This window comes from Megachile rotundata, chromosome 3 (assembly GCF_050947335.1).
Source record: "Megachile rotundata isolate GNS110a chromosome 3, iyMegRotu1, whole genome shotgun sequence".
NCBI lineage: Eukaryota > Metazoa > Arthropoda > Insecta > Hymenoptera > Megachilidae > Megachile > Megachile rotundata.
The window spans coordinates 13,184,810-13,210,078 of NC_134985.1; the positions used below are offsets into that span (position 1 = coordinate 13,184,810).

Here is a 25,269-nt window from a genome sequence, read left to right on the forward strand (position 1 = left end):
GAACATTTAATGCAACTACCTGAATTAGTAGCATAAACCTAACCTCACCTAATTTCGTCTCTCTTGACCTAACCTAACTTGACTTCTCTTATCAAAGCCTAACTTAATACAATATATTGTACCTTGATCTAACCTAACCTAACTTCCCTTGATCTAACCTAACTTCTGATCTAATCTAACCTAACCTAACCTAACTCCCGACCGAACCTAACCTAACTTCTGATCTAACCTAACTTCTGATTTAATCTAACCTAACTTTTGTTCTAACCCAACCTAACTTTTATTCTAACCTAACCTAATTCAACCTAACTTTTATTCTAACCTATCTTAACTTTTGATCTAACCCAACCTAACTTTTGATCTAACCTGACCTAACTTTTGATCTAACCCAACCTAACTTCTGATCTAACCCAACCTAACTTTTGATCTAACCTGACCTAACTTTTGATCTAACCTGACCTAACTTCTGGTCTAACCTAACCTAACTTCTGATCTAACATAACCTAACTTGTTTGAATTTAACCTAATCTAACCTAACCAATTTTCTTCTGAGTCTAACTGTAACCTTATCTGATGCGTATAATCTAACCTGAGCTGTTAGGTTCTAATAGGAATGCCTAACCTCACTTTAAGTTTACTTCACTCTAACCTAACAGATTTTTATAATAAAGTCTGATCTAACCTAACTTGATATATAATCATATCATCGTAGTTTAATTACGAATACTTTAATTACAATGTTGTAATTATAAAATATATAAATTAATATTTTTCCCATAAATTTTATAACGACCCAAAAATTGTTAAGATAAACGAATATAAAACTGAACGTAGCAATAAGTTCGTACAATTAAAGAAGAAGAAATCGTAGAACGCAACAAAATTTCATTTGTGCACTTATCGCGTTCATGTCTTATCTCAAGAGGAGCCTTATCAGAAATGTTATCAAGAAGTTTGTTTTCACTTTTGCATTGACCAGGAATAATTGCAAACCAATGTAAGCAAACACGTTCGGATCGTTAAAATTCGCGTTTAAACACGCCGGAGATTCGACTGATTTATTCGGGACTTTTATTTATCTCTAAACATGCAACGTAAATTCATTTTGCAACGAAATCAATATCTAAATATTTAGTCAGAAACGTTCGAGACACAGGTGTAAATAAGGCGGTGCATGTACCCAAATAAAAGCCAGACCGTGTGTTATCTCGTTGCATTGTCTTATCGCAAAATCTATACATTCTTTAATTATGTCAGGTGTACAAGAAAGGTTGTACAGTCCGCTCTTTCGCGTAGTCGAATTTAAAGAAGTTTAACCTTGTTAGAAAATCTTGGAAGCCTTTGCATGCAACAGACGCCTGCAATCTATAGCGCTGATCTAAACAAAGTCACTGAAGCCTTCACTAGGTTTAATAGGGTCCATCAGGCTGCATCAGGGTTCTGATCAAAGACGTGGCCTTCTACACCTAGTCTACTCTAATAAACCATGCAACAGACTCCGTCAAAGACTTCTTCGCTGATTTTAATAAAGTCTACCAATCTACATTCGATCAAAGACATCATATTTACTCAGAATCTTCGACTTTGATAAACTCGACTACTTCAGTTATGTTATGTGATTACAAGACGTCGTGTGTCTTCTCTGCAGAATTTACTTGAAGAGATAAGGTCACCCTGAAGAACTCGGAAGAAGGAATATGTAACTTTATGTTGATTTGTATGCATCATAAAAATAAAGGGATTAATAAGAATCATTATGCACGTGCTTTTAATACAAAATGGCCGACTATCAGTTACAGCGAATAACCAGTTTAATAAATATGAAATTTCATGACATAAAAGTGTAGTAATATGGTACTTTTAATATATAAATTTGAAGATTGAAGCTTGAAGAAAATGACTACGTAAGTGCATCGGTTCTACTCTTAATACAAAATGGCTGACTATCAGTTACAGTAAATATTAATCAGTTTAAAAAACATAGAGTGTCTGGCTAAATTTCATGACATAAAAGTGTAACCTAATAACACTTACGATATGTCAATTTAAAACTCAAAGCTTAACAAGAAAGACTGCATAAGTGCTTCAGTAATATTCCCAACACAAAATGGCTGACTATCAGTTACAGCAATATTAACCAATTCAAGAAACATGAAGAGTGAACTTCATGACATAAAGACTTTACTTCATGACATAAAAATGTAGTCAAGTAGCACTTACAATGTAACAATTGAAAGCTTAAAACTTAATGAAAGTAATTGCATAAGTGCCTCGTTTATGTTCTTAATAGAAAATGGCTGACTGCCAATTACATCAAACATTATCCAATTTTAAACTATAGAATGTCTAACATAACTTCGTGACGTAAAAGTATACTAAAATAGTACTTATGTTATGTCAATTCAAAGCTAAAGGTTCAATGAAAATGTGCATATGTCTTATTAGTATTCTTGATACAAAATGGCGGACTGTCGATCAGCCATTTTATCACTGGTCAGCAGACAACTAGTTTCGTAATGTGAAATTACTTTCATGACATAAAAGTATTCTGAAATGGTACTTATGATACATGAATTTATAGCTTAAGTTCTAACAAAAGTAATTGCATAAGTGTTTCATTAATATTTTTAATACAAAATGGCTGATCGTCAATGTAGTCATTTGAACACAAGTTAGCAATGACCAGATTGTAATATAAAACTTCAGATTTAAATTCATGACATAAAAGTATCTTGAAATGGTGCTTGTGATACATCAATTTAAAGCTTGAGACCTACTGAAAGTGTCTATATAAATATTTCAGCAAGATTTTTTATATAAAATAGCTGATCGTCAATGCAGTCATATGATCACAAGTTAGCAATGACCAGAATGTAATATAAAACTTCAGATTCAAATTCATGACATAAAAGTATCTTGAAATGGCACTTGTGATACGTCAAATTAAAGCTTAAGACCTACTGAAAGTGTCTGTATAAATACTTCATTACCTTTCTCAACACAAAATGGCTGACTGTCTATTCAACCACTTAACCATAACTCAGAAAACAATCACCAGTTTTGTAATATAAAACTTCAGATTTAAATTCATGACATAAAAGTATCTTGAAATGGTGCTTGTGATACATCAAATTAAAGCTCAAGACCTACTGAAAGTGTCTGTATAAATACTTCATTAACTTTCTCAACTCAAAATGACTGACAACCAAATACAGCAGCTACTTTCACTAATAAATTGAACAGACGAAAGACAATAAATTTGTATATGTAAAAAATATATTGAACTTCCACTATAAATACACCTAAAATCTAGCTAGACATCATCATTACTAATGAGTCCAGACTCGTGTTCAATCGTATCCAAAGTCAACAGAAAAGACAATTATATAAAAACATATTAAACTTCCATTATAAATATACCTAAAATGTATCTAGACATCATTATCACCGATGAGTATCCAAAGTTGACACTTCAATGTCTACCACCTATAATATAGCTCGACGAGTAAAAAAGGTGGTTGTGTGCAGTGTTCGCGTAACTCGGTTTCGTCGTTCGACCTTGAACGTGTACACGGCGCAAGGATAGAATCGTAGAAGGGTACCCTCGTCATACACCGTCTGGGTATACCGGGAGTATCGATCCAGAAACTCCCGTAGTTGCCGGCCCTTTCCCATTCGCAAAGCTGCGTTGGCAACTCCTTCCCCGTCAGGGACGGATCGAAAGTCTGGAGGCCTTGACGCGAACAGGGGGTGTACCAGGACGAGCCGAGAGGCCGAGGACGAAGATGAAGAGCTAGGGTCATGGATTTCTTCGTCCTCGCTCAACTACGTTCATCGCAGATCAAGATATAACGCCCGTAATAAAAAGTCTATGATAAAACTTCTGCACAATGTTTTGCCTTTGTTCTCTGCTTTTATTCTGTTAATTATTCTACGAATCGTTCTTTCTTCTTTTTTTGGAGAAAGTTTGAATTACGTTGTAAGTGAGGAAGAGATATTTTAAGAGGATTCAGAAAGTTTTGCATAATTTTTGGACATTTTTGGAATGTAGTCTGCGTCGAATATAGACTCGAAATGTATGCTAATATAATCAACTGTTGTGTCTGGTATGTCCGAAGGCTGAGTTGTATCATCGCTAGAGTTAAAAGGCCGTGGCGCAAAGTGTCACGCGAACTGTGCCAATTAGAGGGAAGCGGAGTGTATCATCCGTAAGATAGACGTAACATAGTATTTTGTAGTTGCTGGATAACGGGACGGGTGATTAATTGGATGTGGGTTCTAGGTGTAGACTTCTTGATTTTAATGTGGTCAAACTTTTTCATTTTTATGTTGTCAAACTTGGATTTTAGAGAAGGTAAATTTTAAAGAATTTGCAAGTACTAACCTAACTTTTATAAATTTCTAAGTTTCTAAGTTTGCAATTCCCTATATTGCCAAATTCCCATATCTACAGATTCCCATATTTTCAAATTCCCATATTTCCAAATTCCCATATTTCCAAATTCCCAAATCTCCAAATTCCCATATCACCAAATTCCCAAATCTCCGAATTCCCATATTTCCAAATTCCCACATCTCTAATTCCCATATCACCAAATTCCCATATCACCAAATTCCCATATCACCAAATTCCCAAATCTCCAAATTCCCATATCTCAAAATTCCCATATCTCCAAATTCCCATATCTCAAAATTCCCATATCTCCAAATTCCCATATTTCCAAATTCCCATATCTCCCAATTTCCATATCTCCAAATTCCCATATCTCAAAATTCCCATATCTCCAAATTCCCAAATCTCCAAATTCCCATATCTCCAATTCCCATATCACCAATTCCCATATCACCAAATTCCCATATCACCAATTCCCATATCTCCAAATTCCCACAGTCCCAAATTTCCATATCCCCAAATTCCCATATCTCCAAATTCCCATATCTCCAAATTCCCATATCTCCAAATTCCCATATCTCCAAATTCCCATATCTCCAAATTCCCATATTTCCAAATTCCCAAATCTCCAAATTTCCACCACCCCCAAATTTTCAATAACCCCTAAAATCCCAAACTTCCAAATTTCCACCGCCCTCAAATTTCCAGTAACCCCTAAATTCCCAAGCTCCCAAATTACCTCCACTCTCAAATTTTCAATAACCCCTAAATTCCCAAGCTTCCAAATTTCCACCACCCCAAATTATTCAACAACCCCTAAATCCCCAAACTCCCAACTCTCCAAACACCCGCAACACCGACTAAAAATTGAAAACAAAATCATCATAAATCAAAGTAAAATCTAAACTCCGTCGATTCCAGTTCATAAACGCAAGGGAATAAAATTACACATGGTCACGTGAGATCGCCAGCAAGTGCACGCGAGTGGTTTTTAATCGTCCTCTCAATTATTTTTCCCGTGTCCAACAACGATTTCGCGTTTTATGGACACCTCGTATGCACGCTACGAATATTAGTCACGTCAGAGTTGTTCCACGATCGAGTTAAAATTATATGCACAGCATTCGATGGAGTTCTTCTTCTTTTTATCTTCTTCTTCTTCGTTGGCTGCATTGTTTTTGAACTCGTCACTCCAAACATCATCGCTATAAACGGCGCAGTATCGTGTGCAGACGATGACGTGACCACGGCGTTTTTTAGATAACGATGGAATATTTTTGACCTTGAACTTTAAGATCTTATTGGAAGCCCTCCCCTGAAATTTTGCATACTTCGTCGCGGGTTTTTGTTTTCGGAGATGGCGATGCTTGATGAGGTGTCGGTGCATTCTGTACATGGGTACACTGTGACCCTGGTTTAAGTGGATAATATTTCGTTTATTGATCGTTGATTGTATGTATGAATTGATCGTTGATTATGTGCATGAATTGATCATTGATTATTGGTATGAAATGATCATTGATTATACGTATGAGTTACACGTATGAGTTACATGTATGAGTTACATGTATGAGTTAAATGTATGAATTACACGTATGAGTTACATGTATGAACTACATGTATGAACTACATGTATAAGTTACATATATGAATTACACATATGAGTTACATGTATGAACTTCATGTATGAACTACATGTATAAGTTACATGTATAAGTTACATATATGAATTACACATATGAGTTACATGTATGAACTGCATGTATGAACTACATGTATAAGTTACATGTATAAGTTACATATATGAATTACACATATGAGTTACATGTATGAACTGCATGTATGAACTACATGTATAAGTTACATATATGAATTACACATATGAGTTACATGTATGAACTGCATGTATGAACTACATGTATAAGTTACATATATGAATTACACATATGAGTTACATGTATGAACTGCATGTATGAACTACATGTATAAGTTACATGTATGAATTACACATATGAGTTACATGTATGAACTGCATGTATGAACTACATGTATAAGTTACATATATGAATTACACATATGAGTTACATGTATGAACTGCATGTATGAACTACATGTATAAGTTACATGTATAAGTTACATGTATGAATTACACATATGAGTTACATGTATGAATTACATGTATGAACTACATGTATAAGTTACATGTAGGAGTTACATGTATGAGCTACATGTATGAATTACATGTATAAGTTACATGTAGGAGTTACATATATGAGCTACATGTATGAATTACATGTATGACTTGATTATTGATTAAATGAATGAGTTGATCATTGATTACACATGTGACTTTAATTATTTATTATATGAATGATTAAATATTTATTATATACATAAATTGATTATTAGTTACAGACATGAATTGATTATTAATTACATGTATGAATTGATTATTCATTACACATATGAATTGATTATTCATTACACATATGACTTGATTATTGATTACACATATGACTTGATTATTGTTCACACATATGAACTAATTATGAATTATATTTGTAAATTGATTTTTAACATTGAGTTATGTTTCATAAGTGTACTATAGAAGTCTTATGTGTATCCACATATGTACATACATATGTACATACACATATGTGTACATATGTCAAGATACGTATTTATAAATTCCTAGATCTTGAGATCCTTAGATCCTTATATCTTAAGTGGATAAACATCATTACACTCTATGTTCTTAGAGGATTAATTATCATAACTTAACCTTTCAAGTGTGCATGACGTGGTAACTCGTTATCAGACTGATTAATATTCAGTACGTCATAGTATATTTACTAACAATTTTTTTGCGTGTAAATATATACGTATCTATATTTTTATTCAACTGAAAATATTTTATTTGCATTTGTTGTCAGCTTGAATTTATTTGTGTTAATATTTCATCACACTGTTCTTTTCAAGTTTTTAGAAAAATATTTTAAAGGAAAATTAGGCAAATTAGATTTGATATCATAAATTTGTAAGATTTTTAAAAAAATGTACTAAAAAGAAATTATAATTGCAAAGAATGAGAAATTTTTCAGATAAATTCGTTAATTATAATATTTGGAATTTGTGTTTGATAAAATATAAGGAACCAATATGTCCCTAGATTTCTGGATTTATAAATCCCTAGCGGTTTGATAAAACAAAAGAAAACACGAGTAAAATGAACTCCGTTAACGCAGCAGTTCTTACGCGATAAATTTTATCAATGTTAATGCTGTTTTTCTTCTTGACGAACGTTTCGCTAATTTATCAGCTATTTTTCATTGCTACTTATCGACTTGCCGACAATTTACAAGCAATTTTTCAGTGAAACTCGTGTTCATTATCAGGGACTAATATTTGATCGATCATTAGCGAACTATGCTTCATTAACTCTGTTTTATTAATTCTCAAAATAATTCTGAAGTGCTCAAAAATTGAAGTTCTAAAATTTCTAAGTTTATGTATTTGCAATTTCTGAATTTTCAAATTTTCGAATTTTCAAATTCTTATTTTCTCAAATTTCTAAATTCCCAATTTCTCAAGTTTCCAAATTCCTAGGTTCCCAATTTCTCAAATTTCCAATTTCTCAAGTTTCCAATTTCTCAAATTCCCAATTTCTCAAACTCCCAAATTCCTAAATTCCCAATTTCTCAAATTCCCAAATTCCTAAATTCCCAATTCCTCAAACCCCCAAATTCCTAAATTCCCAATTTCTCAAATTCCCAAATTCCTTAATTCCCAATTTCTCAAATCCCCAAATTCCCAAAATTCCCAATTTCTCAAATTTCCAAATACTCACATCCCCAAACTCCTAAGTCCCCAGTTTCTCAAACATCCAAATTCCAAAATTCCCAAATACTCAACCCCACCTTCCCAATTTCCCAAATCCCCGAATTCCTCTCCCCAACATCTACCATTTCCCTTAACATTCCCCAAAAGACCCCTTACACATCCATCAAAACACCCAGCAGAACTCCCACCCCTCAACCAATATCCTTGGGTCATTCACGCCACGGTGTTCATTAATCTGCAGTAAATCCCGTGAATCCTTTGATTCGCAAGTTTTTATCATTTCCACGAAGGCGGGTTATCGTGCGTGCTTGGGATACGTATCCCATGGACCGTCTGCGAAATAATTCGAGCCGACTTCTTCGCGGAGGACTGGATACGGGTTCTTCTATCGCGTTGTATCTGTCTCGTACCTCGGTCGGATTCGCATACGTACACACGTAATCGTACACACGAGCACACGTGACGGGATGCGGTTACCATGCACACAACACACAAGTGTGGCTGTTGCGAACAGAGCCAAAGTCCTGGGAAGTTACAGGTTGGATAGGTCGGGATACCGTGACGAATGAATCGATGCATGTGGACAGAGCGGGCAACCGGCTTTAATACCCGAACCCTTTTCATCTGGCCAACCGTGGTCAGCTTTGTTTTATTCACGACGTTGCTGATATACAACACTGTTCAAAAGTGGATGTTGTATGATACTGTTCTAAAGCAGATTTTGTAACATACTGGTCAGAAGTAGATATTATAACGTGCTGTTCGAAGGTAGATATTATAACATGCTGTGCAAAAGTGGATATTGTATGAGACTGTTCAAAAGTAGATATTATAACACATGGTTCAAAAGTAGATGTGATAACATATGGTTCAAAAGTAGATGTGATAACATATGGTTCAAAAGAAGATATTATAACATGCTGTTCAAAGGTAGATATTATAACATACTGTTCAAAAGTGGATATTGTACTGGACTGTTCAAAAGTAGATATTATAACACATGGTTCAAAAGTAGATGTGATAACATATGCTTCAAAAGTAGATATTATAACATACTGTTCAAAAGTAGATATTATAACACATGGTTCAAAAGTAGATGTGATAACATATGGTTCTAAAGTAGATATTATAACATATGGTTCAAAAGTAGATATTATAACATGCTGTTCAAAAGTGGATATTATAACATACTGTTCAAAGGTAGATATTATAACACATGATTCAAAAGTAGGTATTATAACATATGATTCAAAAGTAGATGTGATAACATATGGTTCAAAAGTAGATATTATAACATACTGTTCAAAAGTAGATATTATAACACATGGTTCAAAAGTAGATGTGATAACATATGGTTCAAAAGTAAATGTGATAACATATGGTTCAAAAGAAGATATTATAACATGTTGTTCAAAGGTAGATATTATAACATACTGTTCAAAAGTAGATATTATAACACATGGTTCAAACGCAGATATTATAACATATGGTTCAAAAGTAGATATTATAACACATGATTCAAAAGTAGATATTATAACACATGATTCAAAAGTAGATATTATAACATATGGTTCAAAAGTAGATATTATAACATATGGTTCAAAAGTAGATATTATGACACATGGTTCAAAAGTAGATATTATAACATACTGTTCAAAAATGGATATTGTACAAGACCATTCAAAAGTAGATGTTGTACAAGAGCATTCAAAGTGTGTGATGAATATTGGGAAACATATGTACATATGTGATCCATGTTATGTATGAATGGTACACATATATAGTATGAACATATATGGACATGTTGTGTGTACACGTAGTATGAACATATGTATATGAACATGTTATGTATAGACATAGTATGAACATATATGAGCATGTTATGTATGAACATATGTATTATCACATATGAATTTTTATTATTTATGCACATGTATTAACATATGTATAACTATATTATAAACACATATGAATACGTGTAAACATATGTATATGAACATATTAAAACCACATATGAATACGTGTGAACATATGTATATGAACATATTAAAACCACATATGAACATATGTAAATGTATGTATGAAACATGTATGAAACTAATATTATACTAATAGTATAGACTAACATATGATGAACGTATGTACCAATACTATGAACATATATATGATGAACATATGTAACATTATGAACACACATATGAAAAATAATTATTCCAAAAGACAGAATTAAACATTTTAACTAGAAAGTTAAACAAGAATTAATTTTGAAAGTTAAACAAGAATTAGAATTCAGATGTTAAAATAATGTGTGGGTAGCGTAACATTCCGCTCTTTCGCTCTCTGCTGAGGAATCTGGTTAAAATTTTATTGCATTTCATAATGCTTGAGAGGGTGACCCCCGTTTCATCCCTTGCTGTGCGATTTATTAGTCAGATACGTCAGTCGGGTCTAATCTCTGCTGCAATATTAAAATAAATGAGGAAAGTTGAAATATTATGACTATTTTATATTCGGCTTGACTGTGCTAATTAGACTTGAAATTTGAATTGAAGTGTATGTAAAAGTGGAGTGGGATTTTATTCCATGGTTAAATCGAAGTTAAATATGTAATTGTTTTACTGAACAGTTAAATCAAAATTAAAAATTTAATTCTTTTTCTGAAAGGTTAAATCAAGATTTCTGATTTTATACAATTTTGTGTTATCTATGTCGAGTCCACATGTCTAATCTTTCAATTTTTTCCTTATTAGATTCAATACTATAACAGCGTTGGTTAAAAATTATTCTCTCTTTTCTTTGATTAATTTTCTTATATTAAGAATGGACTTCGTCCAAAAACTTCAAAAATCCCATAAATCTACGTTTTTCCTTGTAAACGGGAAATACCCATGGTCAACTGAACTTTTTTTACAATCGAATAACTGTTAAGAGGAAAAAGCAAGCTTGCTTAATAATTTAAGACAGAAGATAAGAAAAACAAGGTTTAATAATATTAACAGAATAACAAAGCGAAATTACTAAACGAAATGGAATTCAATGATGTCATCTTAACGTCCAGTAAATAAGGATAATAGAATATAAAACTGCGAATATTAAAATTTTCTTTCATTAAAGCTACTTGTATACAGGGTACTTCATAAGTAGTGGTCCCTGAAATGGGGGTAGCTGACGAGATTCTGAATAAGATTTCCCTTTGCAAAAATGGGGTTTAAAGCTTCGTTTTTGAATTATTAAGGAGAAACACGGACCAATCAGAGCGCGAGGATTATTACTCGTTGGACTACTACGCGTCGAATATCCACGCGTTGGATTACTACGCGTTAGATATCCACATGCTGGATTACTACTCGTTAGATTACCACGCATTAGATTCCTACGCTTAGAATTACCACGCGTTGCATTATTACGCGTTGGATTACTACGCGTAGAATATGCACGTGCTAGATTACTACGCGTTAGATATCCACACGCTGTATTAGTACGCGTTGGATTACTACGCATTGGATTACTACGCGTAGGATTACCACGCGTTGCATTACCATACGTTGCATTATTACGCGTTGGACTACTACGCGTCGAATATCCACGCGTTGGATTACTACGCGTTGAATATCCACATGCTGGATTACTACGCGTTAGATTACCACGCATTAGATTCCTTCGCTTAGAATTACCACGCGTTGCATTATTACGAGTTGGATTACTACGCGTAGAATATGCACGCGCTAGATTACTACGCGTTGGATATCCACACGCTGTATTAGTACGCGTTGGATTACTACGCATTGGATTACTACGCGTAGGATTACCACGCGTTGCATTACCACACGTTGCATTACTACGCGTTGGATTACCGCGCGTTGGATAACTACGCGTTATCCGAAGCCGCCGTTCTCGCGTCTGCGCATGCGTAATCCTCGCGCTCTGATTGGTCCGTGTTTTTCCTTAATAATTCAAAAACGATGCTTCAAACTCCATTTTTGCAAAGGGAAATCTTATTCAGAATCACGTCAGCTACCATTTCAGACACTACTAGTTATGAGACACACTAGAAAAAAGAATTAATTAGGTTACTGCGAAATTGTGTTGTACCCAATCAGTATTAAATATGGCTCTGTAACTTAATATAATTTCTAGTAACTATAATTTAATAACAATGTAATTAATAATGTATTAATCATAACAATAAAATTAACAACACATTAACCATAACTCACTAATACAATTTATAAAATAAAATAAATTTGCATATGTTGTACTAAATACATGCAAAGTATATAAAACACAAAACTCCAACACAAAATTTCCAAAATTAATTAACTGCAATCGATCCTCAATCTAATTAAATAATCCAACCGGACAGAAATAAAAACCAAGTCACAAAGATTCGATGAATTCTATCGTACGTTCAAAGGGAACGTCTAATTAAACCAGCTCTGAAATTTGAATCTCCTAGCAATTAATTAGAATTCGTAGAATGGATCCGTTCGCAGTGGAAACATCTCTCTGTCGTTTGGCTTACATCATCTGTAACTTTTTTCCTCGGTGTATCTGGCTGCCAGACGGCACAGAATAAAAACACTCGAAACCGGAAAAAGCAGCCATGAAAAGATCTATCTTGCTAGGGGAACCTATTGCTGTTTTATATTCGATGAATTCTTTTTCACCGTTCAGTCGAAACAAATTGAAACGTGTCATTGTCGATGAAACTAAACATCTGCCTTTGTTCGGGAATTTCAATTTTTAGCTTTTTTTGGTGCATCGTGGAAGGTTGTAGATTTAGTCATTTAGTAGAAAAAATTGTTGACAACAAATATTTAAATGTGCTATATATATCAAGTTAAATAATGAAGTTATAGATTTAATTACTTAGTAGCAAAATTGTGGAGTTAACTTTGACTTAGGTGTTAAATGACAAATCTCCAAATATGCTATCCATCAAATTATTGCTCAGTAGACAAATTACTCAGTAGAAACATTGTGGATCTACCTTTGACTTAGCCATCAAATAACAAATCTCCAAATGTGCTATCCATCGAGTCATTGCTCAGTAGCAAAATTAGTAGCAAAATTGTGGATCTACCTTTGACCTACCACCAACTACCGAATCTCCAAATTCGCTCCAGGTCCACAAGTACCAAATTACTCAGCAGAACTTGACTTCAAAATTAATTTACTCATCAACCAACAAATCCCCAAACTCGTTATCCATCGAATCTACAGATAACTTCTTACTCAGCAGTTAAATAAATTTAACTTTGATTTAGCCACCGGTATCTATCTCCCATGCTATCTCCCAGACCCAGTTAAACTTAAATCTAAATAAAAATAGTCCACAGTTCGACTTTCAGCGACCTGACCATCTCAATTCTACTTGAAACGGATCTCCACAAGGCTCTCTACCACACTAGCCTCCGCGACGATAAAGTCTAAGTTCGTTGTACCGTCCGATAAGAATACTCTTTCGAGCGAACCTGATCTATTCGCTCCACATGAGCACGCATTTATCTCGAACGTTGTAATTTATCGTTCAACTTCGATTTGCTATTCGGTAAATTAGAAATGTCCAGGTTTTAGCAGAAAGACAATCAGCTTGTGTCATGGAATCGGATTATCACTGTTATCTTGTTTTGTCAAGTCTCTCGAGGTCACTTCCCCATGGACTCGAAGCTATGAAAACATTAAAGCTGAGTTTTAGCTGTCGTTATCACCGTGATAACGCGTCTCAAGGCCGTCACCGGGATAATTGGCCAAAGTCATTTTAGCATTGTGTAACGACAAACGGATAACCCTCGAGCACTGATTCTCTTCGGGACGACATTGTCTCGTACGAAAGAATTAACCTATAACGTCCTACAAATATTTTTAGTACATAGGTAGATGCTAATGTGCTCAAAATTTATTAATTATCGAGTTGGTAATGATAGATGGTGAATATCTGGGTATTTTATTTATGATGTTGATTTGGCTACTTTTTTGACGAGGTGGTTATTCATTTTTTATGGTAGTTTAGATTTTATTTTAGGTTTGTTTAAGGAATTGAATTTGTGGAATTTTATAGTGGATTCTTTGGGAAGTTTTCAGAAATTGTGTTATGTAATTTAATTACGTAATCGAAGGTGCAGGTGAGTTAGAATAAAATTATTGAGGATTAGAGGTATATTAAAGTTACAGGGTTGTTCAAAGTTGAAGAGCAATTAAAGTTAGGAGATAATTCAAAGTTTGAGGTAAAGTGAAGTTACAAGGCACTTCAGAGCTAAAGATAAAGTAACAAGATAATTGAAAGTTGAAAATAAATTAAAGTTACAGGGTTATTCAAAGTTGAAGATCACTTAAAGTCATGAGATAATTCAAAGTTTAAAGTAAATTGAAGTTACAAGGCACTTCAGAGCTAAAGATAAAGTAACAAGATAATTGAAAGTTGAAAATAAATTAAAGTTACAGGGTTATTCAAAGTTGAAGATCACTTAAAGTCATGAGATAATTCAAAGTTTAAAGTAAATTGAAGTTACAAGGCACTTCAGAGCTAAAGATAAAGTAACAAGATAATTGAAAGTTGAAAATAAATTAAAGCTACAGGGTTATTCAAAATTAAAGATCAATTCAAGTTAAAAGGTAATTCAAAGTTTCAAATAAATTGAAGTTACAAAGTACTTCAAAACTAAAAGCAAATTAAAGTTAAAAAACAATCGAAAGCTAAAAATCAATTAACTTATAAGATAACTAAAATTATAAATTACAGTATGAATTAAAATTGAAAATTACAAAACTACAAAAATTACCAAACTCAGTCAAAAAAGTCCAAAAACAGCACAAAAAAAAATAGTAACAAAAATTGAAGTTACTAAAAATTTCTCTTTAAATCTCTTCTAACCAATGAACACCTAACCTAACCGTTGACAACAAATGATTGAGACGGTAATAAAAGATCTATTTATTTGAAGAAGCGGGCCATTGGAGTTCGATCGGGTCGCAGCGAGACATAAAACGTCGAAAGTGATTTCTTTGACGGGCGAGATATTTGAAAAGATCCAACGACCTGTTGTACACTTGTCGAGGAACGTGTGCGTGTTCGAACCATAAATCTATGCTGTTTGATATCTCCGTCCAGAAGCAGCTGTTGTGTACACGAGTGCGTAATCGAGGTCTGTACTACGGCTATAATCTACGCCTAACTTTTATAAATAGACGCACTGACGTAGTGCAGCGATGGTTTTAACTGCAGAACCTTCTACGTTTTAACAAATCGAAAAATGGATGTACTCGAAGTTCCGAACAACAGAATAATGGGTTTTTAGTAGATAGTTTTAATTTGGGTCTTTAACACAAGGTATACAGGACACGTCATTTTGACGCATTTCGAACTTTTTTAGGAAAATTAACCGTTCGCATTTTTATTTTACTGTACTGACTTTTATCCATTGAACAAGGTAAATGTATATTGAATGGAGTTTGAAGCTTCGTTTTTGAATTATTAAGGAAAAACACGGAACCAATCACAGCGCGAGGATTATTACGCGTTGGACTACTACGCGTCGAATATCCACGCGTTGGACTACTACGCGTCGAATATCCACGCGTTGGATTACTACGCGTTGGATATCCACATGCTGGATTACTACGCGATTGATTACCACGCATTAGATTCCTACGCTTAGAATTACCACGCGTTGCATTATTACGCGTTGGATTACTACGCGTAGAATATGCACGCGTTGGATTACTACGCGTTGGATATCCACATGCTGGATTACTACGCGTTAGATTACCACGCATTAGATTCCTACGTTTAGAATTACCACGCGTTGCATTATTACGCGTTGGATTACTACGCGTAGAATATGCACGCGCTAGATTACTACGCGTTGGATATCCACACGCTGTATTAGTACGCGTTGGATTACTACGCATTGGATTACTACGCGTAGGATTACCACGCGTTGCATTACCATACATTGCATTATTACGCGTTGGACTACTACGCGTCGAATATCCACGCGTTGGATTACTACGCGTTGGATATCCACATGCTGGATTACTACGCGTTAGATTACCACGCATTAGATTCCTACGCTTAGAATTACCACGCGTTGCATTATTACGCGTTGGATTACTACGCGTCGAATATGCACGCGCTTGATTACTACGCGTTGGATATCCACACGCTGTATTAGTACGCGTTGGATTACTACGCATTGGATTACTACGCGTAGGATTACCGCGCGTTGCATTACCATACGTTGCAATATTACGCGTTGGACTACTACGCGTCGAATATCCACGCGTTGGATTACTACGCGTTGGATATCCACATGCTGGATTACTACGCGATTGATTACCACGCATTAGATTCCTACGCTTAGAATTACCACGCGTTGCATTATTACGCGTTGGATTACTACGCGTAGAATATGCACGCGCTAGATTACTACGCGTTGGATATCCACACGCTGTATTAGTACGCGTTGGATTACTACGCATTGGATTACTACTCGTAGGATTACCACGCGTTGCATTACCATACGTTGCATTATTACGCGTTGGACTACTACGCGTCGAATATCTACGCGTTGGATTACTACGCGTTGGATATCCACATGCTGGATTACTACGCGTTAGATTACCACGCATTAGATTCCTACGCTTAGAATTACCACGCGTTGCATTATTACGCGTTGGATTACTACGCGTAGAATATGCACGCGCTAGATTACTACGCGTTGGATATCCACACGCTGTATTAGTACGCGTTGGATTACTACGCATTGGATTACTACTCGTAGGATTACCACGCGTTGCATTACCATACATTGCATTATTACGCGTTGGACTACTACGCGTCGAATATCCACGCGTTGGATTACTACGCGTTGGATATCCACATGCTGGATTACTACGCGTTAGATTACCACGCATTAGATTCCTACGCTTAGAATTACCACGCGTTGCATTATTACGCGTTGGATTACTACGCGTAGAATATGCACGCGCTAGATTACTACGCGTTGGATATCCACACGCTATATTAGTACGCGTTGGATTACTACGCATTGGATTACTACGCGTTGCATTATCACACGTTGCATTACTACGCGTTGGATTACCACGCATTAGATTCCTGTTAGTTTAATTATATTCTAAATGGTTGTTTTTCTTTAAATGTATTCGTTCTTGCGTTAAATTGACGCGTGTAGAGATAGTAAATGTCCGCAAACCTAGTGTTAATGTTATCGATAGATAATTGAGAGTTTAATCGATTCGATAAAGTAATATTACATAACGTTTTTCAAAGTACCCTTATATGGCCCGAATCACTACATGACCCAACTTTTGTAATTTTGAATTTTACGTGCAAACAATTTTGCCAGCGAATGAGCATCTCTGGAATGCGTTTTGTTTGATTAGTTCAGATATCGGTCGTTTACCTGAAGCTTTATGTACTCTCGTATCGCTGAACTTTGTCTGGATCTACAGAGAAAATTAAATAGCCGAAATCTGTGACTAGGAATGTAGACGTCTCGATTTTATGTTATCGTTAACGTCACGTTAAAGATCGACCACTTTATGTAATCTTCGAGTTTTCATCTGGGTCGTTAAAAAGTGATCCAAAGAAACGTTTCAAGGTTGCTGATACACAGATGTCGTGTTGGTATAGTCTATTAAAGAAAAAAAAAAAAACAGCAAACGATCGGGCTAGACTAACGAGGAACAGTCGGTTGGTCTGACATGTGACAAACATTTCCCTTCAAACTGTCTCCTCGACAGCGGTAGAACACTTCGCGTGATGATCGTTTCATGGTTCGTTACATGTGACATAAATTTAGCTTTTCAACAGGTTGGTTGATACGGAGGTTTTAGAATTTATGTATCACTTCCAAGTTTGATTTTTGTGTTTTTGTATTTTGGGTTTGGAATTTTGGATGGTGAGGATTTTTGGGTTTGAAGATTTTTATTATTTTTGTAGGAGGAAGGTTAGATATTTGGGGGTTTGGGTATTTGGATTTTTTGGGGATTTGGGTACTTTGGTATTCGGATACTTTGATATTTGGGTGCTTAGGTATTTGGATTTTTGGGGGATTTGAGTGTTTTGGAATTTTGGTGTTTTGGTATTTGGGTGCTTAGGTATTTGGACATATTGGGGATTTGGGTATTTTGGAATTTGAGTGCTTTGATATTTGCGTATTTTGGAGTTTGGGTGCTTTGGTATTTGGGTGCTTTGGTATTTGGGTGCTTTGGTATTTGGGTGCTTAGGTATTTGGGTGCTTTGGTATTTGGGTGCTTAGGTATTTCGGTGCTTTGGTATTTGGGTGCTTTGGTATTTGGGTGCTTTGGTATTTGGGTGCTTAGGTATTTGGGTGCTTTGGTATTTGGACATATTGGGGATTTGGGTATTTTGGAATTTGAGTGCTTTGGTATTTGCGTATTTTGGAGTTTGGGTGCTTTGGTATTTGGGTGCTTAGGTATTTGGGTGCTTAGGTATTTGGGTGCTTTGGTATTTGGGTGCTTAGGTATTTCGGTGCTTTGGTATTTGGGTGCTTAGGTATTTGGGTGCTTTGGTATTTGGGTGCTTAGGTATTTCGGTGCTTTGGTATTTGGGTGCTTTGGTATTTGGGTGCTTAGGTATTTGTACATTTTGGGGTTTGGGTATTTTGGAGTTTGAATGCTTTGGTATTTGGGTGCTTAGGTATTTGGGTGCTTTGGTATTTGGGTGCTTAGGTATTTGGACATATTGGGGATTTGGGTATTTTGGAATTTGCGTGCTTTGGTATTTGAGTGCTTTCGTATTTGGGTGCTTAGGTAATTGGGTGCTTAGGTAATTCGTAGAAATTCCCCTTATATGGCCCTTTCTATACAAACCTATTTATACAGCTTTTCTTCTTCAACGTTCAGGGCCATATAGCGAAACTCCTCTACATAATACTGGAACTCCACTATATTCTCTACCATCTAAATTTGCAATGTAGTTCGCCGTCCAGGGCCATATAGCGAAACTCTTCTACATAACAGTGGAACTCCACTATATTCTCTACCATCTAAATTTGCAATGTAGTTCGCAAAATATTTTTATTTATTTATTCTCTAATTTTATGACTAGTAAATTTTACCAGTAGCAAATTTCAGTAACTGGTAGCAAACGTTTATCGTACGCAAAACGCATAGCAAAAACAGTTTACAGAGTAATCAACAATGATCGCACGCGATTCATGGTCACCGTTTGATTACATACAAGTTTTCTTGGTCGAACACCAAATCGGCGCAGTTCCAACATACAAATATTTCCACTAGGAACGCAGAATGCTAAGCTTCCTGGTCGTTCGAATTTCACATCAGCTCGAACAAAATTCACGGACGCACGGAAAATATGAACCTTTCCTCTTATTCTTGATAAATTGTCTTCTACGCATCATTTTCATGTATGTGTTATGTATTTTGTGCTTACACGATGTCAACTTTCTCACGCGGTTCACGTGTGGGGATATTCCATTCAGTTTTTAATTGCTGACCTTGATAATTACTAGATATGAATTATGAATTATGTGGCAAATCAAGGCTGACTGATATTGTACGCGAATATTGTTACACGAAGTTCTTTAAATTTAATGTGAACATTTTTTTAAATTTTATGATAAATATATAAATTATATCAATTCTATAATGAAAAAAAAAAAAAAATCATATTTTGTAATTCATAACAAAAATTTGTTATTCATTTTTAAAATTATTTTATAAAAATTGTTTAATTTTTTCTTGCAAATTTTATACCTTAGAAATATTCATACGAAATTTGTATTTAATAAATTATGAAAATTTCATGGAATTATATTAAAATAAAAATTGTACAAAATTTATATTTAATGAATAGTGAACATATCAGAAAACAATTTATTAAAATAAAAAATTGTAAGAATTTTGTATTGAATAAATATTGAAATACATTGACAAAATTTTCATATTTAATCCTTAAACTTCGAAATTCAAAAATAATTTAGAAAATTAATATATTTACATTAAAAGCTCCTTAACATACAAATTTTATTGTATCTTTTTTATTTGCACAATATTTATTAAAAAAATGCTGTTCACATTAAATATAAGAGACAGTTTCTTGAACAACTTATATAAATCTAGTTTTAATAAATTCCTAATATATATTTTTGTATTGGTTTGTATATTTGTGATTGTATTATGTTTGAACAATTGTTGTAATTGGGTTTGTTGCTTATTGTTGCAGTAATCCGAGGGCATCGCGGAACATGGCGGAGAAACAACGCCGCGACAATCTTAACACAAACATCTCAGCGATGGCTACACTCATACCTACTGTTGCTGAGAGTCCGAGGAAGATGGACAAAATATCCATCCTGAGACTAGCTGCCGCTTATCTCAGGATACAGTACAGTAAGTTTTATCTATTTGTCTTGTGTGACCATTAGCACCTTTGGTGTCATTGTTCCCATCAATAACTGTAGTTACGTACTTATAAAACTTCTATGAAGTTTCATCGTCACTTTAGAATTATTAGAAGTTTTGGAGAAGAAAGAAATTTTCTATTTTGAGAACTTGGGAATTTGGGAAGTTGGAGAGTGAGAATTGCAGAATTTGGAAATTTGAAGAGTGGAAACTTGATAATTAAAGAACTTGAAGGGTGGAAATTTGATAAGTTGGGAATTTGAAGAATAGTACCTTAAAAATTTGGAAATTAGGATTGGGTAGGTAATAGACTTGAACATTGGAAGTTTAGATATTTGGAAATGCGGGAATTTGAGAATTTGGGAATTTGAAGAATGGAAATTTGGTAATTTGGAAATTGGAATATAGAAAATTTGAGAATTGGGGAATTGAGAATTTTGGGATTTGAAGAGTGGAAACTTAACAATTTGGGAATTTGAAGAGTGTGGAACCTTGAGAATTTGGAAATTTGAAGAATGGAAACTTGACAAAATTCGAAATTTGAAGAGTGGAAACTTAACAATTTGGGAATTTGAAGAGTGTGAAACCTTGACAATTTGGAAATTTGAAGAATGGAAACTTGACAAAATTGGAAATTTGAAGAGTGGAATCTTGATAATTTGGGGATTTGAAGAGTGGAAACTTAACAATTTGGGAATTTGAAGAGTGTGGAACCTTGACAATTTGGAAATTTGAAGAATGGAAACTTGACAAAATTCGAAATTTAAAGAGTGGAATCTTGATAATTTGAGAATTCGAAGAGTGGAACCTTGATACTTTGGGAATTTGAAGAGTGGAACCTTGACAATTTGGAAATTTGAAGAATGGAAACTTAACAAAATTGGAAATTTGAAGAGTGGAATCTTGATAATTTGGGAATTCGAAGAGTGGAACCTTGATATTTTGGGAATTTGAAGATTGTGGAACCTTGACAATTTGGAAATTTGAAGAATGGAAACTTAACAAAATTGGAAATTTGAAGAGTGGAATCTTGATAATTTGGGAATTCGAAGAGTGGAACCTTGATACTTTGGGAATTTGAAGAGTGGGACCTTGACACTTTGGAAATTTGAAGAATGGAAACTTAACAAAATTGGAAATTTGAAGAGTGGAATCTTGATAATTTGGGAATTCGAAGAGTGGAACCTTGATATTTTGGGAATTTGAAGATTGTGGAACCTTGACAATTTGGAAATTTGAAGAATGGAAACTTAACAAAATTGGAAATTTGAAGAGTGGAATCTTGATAATTTGGGAATTCGAAGAGTGGAACCTTGATACTTTGGGAATTTGAAGAGTGTGGAACCTTGACAATTTGGAAATTTGAAGAATGGAAACTTGACAAAATTCGAAATTTAAAGAGTGGAATCTTGATAATTTGGGAATTTGGAGAGTGGAACCTTGATACTTTGGGAATTTGAAGAGTGGGACCTTGAGACTTTGGGAATTTGAAGAGTGGGACCTTGACTCTTTGGAAATTTGAAGAGTGGGACCTCGACAATTTAGGAATTAAAATATAGAAAATTTGAGAATTTGGGACTTTGATAATATAGAAATTGAGAATTCAGGAATTTGAAAAGTGGAAACTGAAAAATTTGAAAATTGGTATCTCCAAAATTTGAGAATATAAAAACTGAAAATTTGAAATTAAAAATTACAAAACTTGAAAATTAAAAATATAAAAATTTGTTCACTTGGACCCACATTCTTTTGCAGCTCTCGGACGTGGCACAGTCGACTTTCTACCTCAAGAATTGGGCGAGCTGGACCTGGAACAATACATCGTCGATGTGAGTACTCGAAAATCGATCGACTCTATTACCTCTTGAAACACGAACCACCAATATATAACCACAAACAAATTGTTTTTTTCTGCAGAACTTGATTGGAACCGGAGGCTTTTTTCTCGTGCTCACTACCACTGGAAAAGTAGTTTACATCAGTCCGCAAGTCCAGGAACACCTTGGCCACTCTCAGGTAAACATTGCACTAGGTTTTATACACTAGGTTAAATATTGCCACTAGGATGAAACTGTGCCAATTTTATAATTACAACTATGCAAATAGATATACATTTCATTTTATTTATACATTGCGTTTATTTTCTCTTATTCAAAATATTATTGTTTACTCATTTCTTAGTTTCATGTTTTTTTGATATTTTCATCTTATTATTTCTTTACTTCATTTAGTATTATTTGTACAAGTAGATATATATTTTATTTCATTTATTACACCTGGCTTTTTATTTTTTATTACAAATTTTACTAAATTTTAAAGTTTTAGAATTTTACTTATTTTTGTTATGAATTTTTTTTATTTTTAATTGTATGATTTTTTTATTATATCTGTGTAAATATGTAGACATATTTTATTTATTTACTGCATTATTTTTTATCTTCATTAAAATACCAGAAGTTTTGATTATTTTTATAGCCATGATTTTATGTTAGGATGCAAATATGATTTTATATTATATTTTTATAAATATGTAGACATATTTTATTTATTTACTGCATTATTTTTTATCTTCATTAAAATACCAGAAGTTTTGATTATTTATATAGCCATGATTTTAAGTTAGGATGCAAAAATGATTTTATATTATATTTTTATAAATATGTGGACATATTTTACTTATTTACTGCATTATTTTTTATCTTCATTAAAATACTAGAAATTTTGATTATCTATATAGCCATGATTTTAAGTTAGGATGCAAATATGATTTTATATTATATTTTTATAAATATGCAGACATATTTTATTTATTTACTGCATTATTTTTTATCTTCATTAAAATGCCAGAAGTTTTAATTATTTATATAGCCATGATTTTATGTTAGAGAACAAATAAGTATGCATGTTTTATCTTCTCCATTCACAAAGAATAAAAATGTTCATTTAATTGAAATAATATTAAATCTTGTTATCGATTTATTATTTCTGTACGTACAATTATTTTTGTATACAAGGGTTTATAATAGAATAATTAAAGAGGATTGATGGATGTCCGTTAAATGTAAAATAGTAACGGTGATTCATAAATATAATCCTTTTCATCTTCCCTCCTTTTGTGTAGTACAGAACATGAAAACTCACTCGTTCTAAACCTTTCAAATAGGTTATTCAATATGCTCCGAAAGCTTCCGTTCTACTTGTTGTCCCTTTAGACTTCACCCTCATCGTTCGTTATCTGCTGTTAAAAATGCACTTATTTCCACGCTTACACGTATATACATTCTTTACATTCCTACTGTATGTTACATACAACGGACATTTTGTCCTACAAACAAAAATATAAAAATAGGTCCTACAAACAAAAATATAAAAATAAGTCCTATATAAAAATATTTTTATATTTAATTAACTACAAGGTGTAACTACACATGTGGATGTGATGTGTACATTTAAATGTACATTTCTGTATTAAATTATTTAAAAATAATATTGTATTAAGTTATTGAAATATGAAATATAACATTGAATTACCAAAAAATAAAATGTAACATTGAATTATTAAAAAATAAGATATAAAATCAAATGATTAAAAAATGAGGTATAATATTGAATTATTAAAATATAAAATATAATATAGAATGTTCAAAAAATAGAATATAATATTAAATTATTAAAAAATAAATTTTGATATGAATTATCAAAATATAAAATGTAACATTGAATTATTAAAAAATAAACTGTGACATTGAATTACCAAAAAATAAGATATAAAATCAAATGATTAAAAAATGAGGTATAATATTGAATTATTAAAATATAAAATATAATATAGAATGTTTAAAAAATAAAATATAATATTAAATTATTAAAAAATAAATTTTGATATGAATTATCAAAATATAAAATATAAAAATGAATTTTTAAAATATAAAATGTAACAATGAATTTTTAAAAAATAAAGTATAACATTGAAGTATCAAAAAATTAAAAAAATATTATACTTTGCACGTGTATAAATAACAACCTTGTTTATTATATCACATGAAATCTAACATATCAAATTAATAACTCATCATAAAGTGAAATTTGTATGCATTAAATCTTTGCATCAAATTTTTATATCAGTGTACTAAAAAATGATTGAAGTTACAGTTGCAACTGATTGAAGTTATACTTGCAATCGAAGCATAACTCGTGCAACTCAGTTTGAAATTATCGATCAAACGAATGCAACGTAAACACGCCTCCATGGCAACACTTGTGCACCCAGATATATTCTTTTTCACTGCAACAAATATTTTCGTGTATTTGTTCAGCTGACTCTTCATAAATCACTAAATTAATCGATCGTAAATTTATTTCAGAACCAGCCAGAATATTCTTGAATATACTAACATTTACACACTGATTAACACCGCAAATTTTGTTTAATTGAATAATCACTAAGTAAAAAAAAAGAAAAAACAATTGGAAAAATTTTTGACTTAAAAAATTACATTCTTATAAATTTAAAAAAGTTGTACTGTTGTATTAAATTTTTTTATTGAATTACTTTATTGTATTGTATGTTTATGTAGCATTGTATAATTTTATAATTTGTGTATAATTTTATATATTTATATATT

At 33.2% G+C, this 25,269-nt stretch overlaps 1 protein-coding gene across 2 annotated transcripts in view; it reads left to right on the plus strand.

The window, feature by feature from the left end:
* Window positions 1–25,269, plus strand: part of LOC100884063 (uncharacterized) — a 113,406-nt gene that overhangs the window by 74,014 nt on the left and 14,123 nt on the right. For both annotated transcript variants that reach the window (XM_003702096.3, XM_012282503.2), the window contains 3 exons: window positions 20,466–20,632; window positions 22,400–22,473; window positions 22,562–22,660. In XM_003702096.3, coding sequence (XP_003702144.2) covers window positions 20,466–20,632; window positions 22,400–22,473; window positions 22,562–22,660 — 340 coding nt within the window. The remainder of the gene's footprint in view (window positions 1–20,465; window positions 20,633–22,399; window positions 22,474–22,561; window positions 22,661–25,269) is intronic.